The following is a 5,341-nucleotide window of genomic DNA, read 5'->3' on the forward strand; positions in this document are numbered from 1 at the left end:
GTGGCATTTTTAGAGAACTAAAATCCATAGAGACTGGTCCAGATGGCCTTAGTAAGTAAATTTTTCATCAAATGGGTTCTGCATGTCAATATATATATTTATAAAGGAATGAGAATAAAAAATGAAGATCTATAGTATGAGCCTTACAAAATGCCTCCATCTAAGCTTGTAATGAAACACAAGTTTGAGCACGAAAATAGTTATTTTGTGCAACACAAATCAAACATTGAATTTACCTTCCATCGGAAAAAATAAAAATCAAACATTAGCTTTATATTTTGCAATAACATAAGTGGGTTAATTGTCTTTTCCCATTTTTAACCTTTATACAAAATTGGAGAACTCAAATCCAAGACTAATAATAATCTTGTTAAGCAATCCAAAGTTTAACCATTTCCTAGATTGTATAACCAAGAAAAATTAATCTGACAATTGAAAACACAGAGGGTAAAAATGGTCCCCCAAATTTTTTTTTTTTTTCGATAATTCACTGACAAAAGTGAGAAAGGAAGTAAATACACACATAATATAATATGGTAATGAGGGTTAAGCATGTATTGGAGGTTTAGGAGACAAAGGTTATGGGTGAATGTTGATAATGTCCTCCTAGTCCTAGACAGCCAATTGTTTTTGATGGGAGTCGTCTTCTTCATTGAAGCAACAATGGAGTTTTTGTGTTCTCCCTATTATATCCACAGCAGATGATGATGATGATGATACTAGTAATTGCAGAGGAGGAGATCGAAGAAAGATGTGTGTTTGGAGAAATGAAGAGTAGGTGTGGAAGGTGGTTGGTGTCACATTTAAGTGGAACCCCAGTCCAAATAACAACTCCACTTCAAGGAGGTTCATCTCTTTTGTGCTGATTCCTCCTACTTTTGCATAGTATGCATTGTTGTAGTACCTGCAAAAATAAAAAATAATAATAATTAAATCTGAACAAAAAAAAAAAAAAAAAGAAGAAGAAGAGAGAAGCTTGTTACATTTTTTTTTAACGCAATCCTCATTGGAGGATTAGAAAGTAGTTCGCAGCTCATTTTCACAAAATATATATATATATATAATAATTGGTATATTTATGAAAAATACCGAATTGGTTCCTAGGTTATTTTAAATCTAATAAATTGAATCAATACCAATTATGTGACGCAGACAGAAAAGTATTATGAATGAGATGTTGATCAGTTTTTTTTATGCGACTTCAATAAATAGTGTGATTTATTATATAAGAATAAAATCTCTCTTCACCTAATGTGTTAATCGATCAAGAGAAATTGATCTTTCTTTTTTTATTATAAATTTACTATTGCCTTCCTAACATTCACTACTTGATTTATTTTTGTTATCCAATTATGCAACAATCATCCAAATAAACATCATAAAACATTCTAACAAATATTATATCCATTGTTCGTGAAAGTATTAGCTTTTACTTTAGTCTCATCTTGAGGAGAGTATTAATACTAATGGCCTAGCAATCTCTTATTTCTCAAAAAAAGAGGTCAAGGTTCAAGTCTCCAAAGAAACATGTGTGTGAGTACCAACTAAAAAAAAAAAATGCTCACTCATGAGTCATGGTAAGAGTCGCGAGTTCTAAGACATTTTTTAAAAAATTCATTAAAAAAAATTATATAAATTATTTAATACTACCTTTTAATCTAGTGATTAAATATGGGTTGATAACTCTTGTAAGTAAGATTCTCTTAAAAGAGTTACTCTGTTGCTTAGAAGAGGATTGAGAGTCAAATTGCCGCCGTGAAATGTGCAGAAAAGCAAGCTGTCTGACGGTCTGACCATAATCATTGACATTCACCACGACCAACTAGGCAGTGTGAGCTCTTCTAAGTTCTAACATAAAAGGAGTCAAAATCCTTGTAAAGTGCGTGTATACATATATATATATATATATATAGACGGTTCAAGATTAATTGGGCTGATATGACTCATAAAGACATATCAGTACTGTCGTGCTTTTAAATTCATTCCTCGTGTTTTTATTTATTTATAATAGAAATAACAGGTAAGGTGTTCATCGACAGAAAAGAGCAGCCCACCATCTTAGGTGGCTTTTGCCTGGTAATTCACGGAGTTTTTCACATGTTTGTCTCCTGTTTTTGGCGGTGGTTGCTTCAACACGGTCTTGCTATCATGCACCCTGTTCTATAGTCTATACTGCGCATCTTAGTCTTCTACTTTCCTCTCAGACACCACTGCATGCACTATATATGGTTTTTTTGGGAAATTAAATAATACTGATAAAACAGTCCTTAATTATAGAAGTCATTTATGGAGTAAGTGAGAATTATGAACATAAACACTCTAATGCTTTCTTAGATAGAAAATAAGATGCAATGGAGAAAAAAAGGGATGCATGGGAAGAGATGGTGTATTTCCTTTTTTTTTCGTTCGGTTGAATAGAAGGGAAAAAAATAAGTTCATAATTTACTATATTAATTAAGAAAAAAGAAAATAGTTTTAATTATTTTTACCATTAAATCTAATTATATTTATAATATTAAAATTTATAGAGAATAGTACTGTAATTTAAAACTTATAATTTAGAATAATATTTATAATATTGTAATTTAAAATAATATTTAATTTAAAACTTCTATAATAATCCACTTGCCTTCCCTCATTTTTTGGCCTATTTTTTGGCCAATGAAAATTTTTAAAGAAAGAAGGATGTGTCATCCTTTCTTTCTTTATATTATTTCTACTAAATAAATAAAGTTCGATCATTCTTTTTATTTTCTCTGCATTTCCCTTCCTTCCTTCCTTCCTAGCATAGGAGAAGAGAAGAGACATCATATTTTTATGTATTACTGATTAAGGAGTTCTTAATTTATTTATTTATTTGTTTTTTTAATACCAACTAACATAACATTCAAACCGAGAGAAATACAAACCGAGAGAAGATCATCTAACAACTACTGGGGCCAAATACTCCACTCGATGTCACCACATTCAACTTCAAGAACCTTATTAGACACTATTAATATATTAGACAAAAGTTGAAAGTAATTTTACCGTTTCTACTCTATACAAAAATAAATATATATATATTTATTTTGATTACTTTTACACTCTTTTATCTCTCCTAAAAATCTTAGGAATGCAACATTTTAGATAAACGAAATACAAAAAAAAGGTACTTCTCGTGTAGCACAGGAATCTTATTCAATGCAATGTTAAAAACTCAGTTAAAATGTGAAGTTGAATTTGAGAGAAATTCCACTTTTATAAATTAACGTCAAAAGTTTAATTTATTTCACCCACCACGTGATTATGGCTTCTTAGTAGTATAAAAACTCTTTAAAAAAAACAGAATTAAGGGTCCAATTATTATTTGAAAAAATTAATTTCTGTAAAATTTTATATGGAAAATAAAACTATGTCACGCCAATTAAAGATAAAATCTCGAAATTTCGGCTATTATTATTATTTTTTTTTTCTAACTGATCTACCAAAAAACATGGTCTGGAATTCCATTAACCAAAATTTAGGCAAATTATATTAAGAATTAGTATTTAAACTTGAAAACAAATTAAATAGAGATGGAATGAGGAGAAACTCACATATCATCCATGAACTTTGCAGAAATTAAGACACTGGTGATAAGCAACCGATGCACATTGAAGGAATTGATCGGCAACAATGGCTGCCTCTGAACAAACCGGTCCAGGTAAACGTAGGCGACGATGAAACACGACGGGCTACAATGTGCGTACTTGAAGATCCTCTCAAGGTAGCTTTGTATGGAGATGGTAGGTCTAGTCAACCCATGAAACACAGAGATCGTCTGTGTCTCTAACGGACGGTTGAGATCGTTTGACTCCGACACTCTCTGAAGAAGAGAAGAGAGGAAGGCTATGACTTTGGGCATGATCTGATCAGAATTCTCAAGCTCAGCCATTGATGTGCATATATTCTCTTCACTAGCTTAATGGCCTGTTTGTTATAGTTATAGTTATTATCGTCTATAGATATAGTATATCATACACTGCTTTTGTATATAACGTGAAGAGAGTTACTCTATGTACACTGTTTCACGCGGACTTTTGGTTGTCAATGAGCTGGTTATGTTGACCCAAGTGGTTCAAGGTTTTCCCTCAATGACATGCATATCCTTCAAGGTTAAATATAGTTATTTATATATTTATTTAAGGGACATCATCATGATAGAAAAGTCCTTACTATGTTCATTAGGAAAATCCCCTAACGAAGAGATTGTGTATTCCTTTTTTTTTTTTTATTGGATTGAATATGAGAGGTGAGAATATGCTCATAACGTACTATACTGGTTACGAGAGAAGCACAAAAATGATTTAATTATTTTTACCATTATACCCAATAATATGTATATATAATATTGTAATTTATAGAGAATCAGTAGCGTTCAATTGCTCTCTGGTGAGCAGGGAATAGTCTGTTCACTTTTAATTGTAGTCTTTGAATTTAATCCAACGAATGCCCTTTATTTATAATAATTTAGGAAACCCTTAAAATCTTTCAAGTATCATTAAATATAATTAAAGTGAAAAGACAAAATGGTACAACTTTATTGAAAGAAATAAAATCTTAAAAAATAAAAAAAAAAATCATGGTTCCTCATTATAAAAGAGTTTTGCGTCACAAAATACGGTTGATCATGATCACAGTTGATCGAAAAAATCATATTGATCGAAAATATAAAATTTATGAAAATCACAATTGATCCATGGAAAGCCACTTGTTCATCCTCCCAACAAAACAATCAGATAGTCATGCCCAAAGCTCTTTTTATTATTAGTTAGTCTGCCACAATTTTATGATTTTCTTTCCCTCACATCTATGACTATTTTTCGTAAATTTTATATTTTTGATCTACTCTAATTTTTTGACCAACTATGATTAATTATGTTCTGAGGTCCTAAGAGAAGTGTTTTGCGGTATAAAGATAGCTTTGAGTCACAACTATTTAATTTTTTTTGTTGAGGATATGAACTTACGATTTCCGATTAACTACGATTTTCTTAAATTTTATATTTCCGATCAATTATGATTTTCCTATCATTAACTGGCACGAGACTCACGACACTCTTTTATTTTTCAGGAACCATGATTTCTTAGATTTTATTTCCTTCAATAAAGTACATTGTACCCTTTTGTCTTTTCATTTCAATTATATTTAATGGTAATAGAAAAGTTTCCTAAATTATTACAAATAAAGGGCATTCGTTGGATAATATTGGAAGTTTAATCTTAGTATGGGGTGAAGCGTGTATGCCCAGAAGGGGCACATGCCCCTGGCTCGCTCGCCCACTATATTGTACTACCTCTGTCCCAAAATAAGTATCCT

The 5,341-nt window shown here is 31.1% G+C and overlaps 1 protein-coding gene across 1 annotated transcript; it reads right to left on the reverse strand.

Moving 5' to 3' along the window:
• Positions 1 to 252: 252 nt before the first annotated feature.
• LOC132268472 (cyclin-U4-1-like) lies at positions 253 to 4,010 on the reverse strand. The gene is made up of 2 exons (XM_059769314.1): positions 3,579 to 4,010; positions 253 to 904 (listed from the first exon to the last, which is right to left on the reverse strand). The coding sequence occupies exons 1-2, from the start codon at positions 3,914 to 3,916 to the stop codon at positions 613 to 615; spliced, it is 630 nt and encodes a 209-aa protein (XP_059625297.1). The 5' UTR covers positions 3,917 to 4,010; the 3' UTR covers positions 253 to 612.
• Between the last annotated feature and the right edge of the window lie 1,331 nt (positions 4,011 to 5,341).

This window comes from Cornus florida, unplaced genomic scaffold, assembly GCF_030987335.1.
Source record: "Cornus florida cultivar Cherokee Brave unplaced genomic scaffold, ASM3098733v1 CherokeeBrave_3.0.0_Hap2_Chr08, whole genome shotgun sequence".
Classification (NCBI taxonomy): Eukaryota; Viridiplantae; Streptophyta; class Magnoliopsida; order Cornales; family Cornaceae; genus Cornus; species Cornus florida.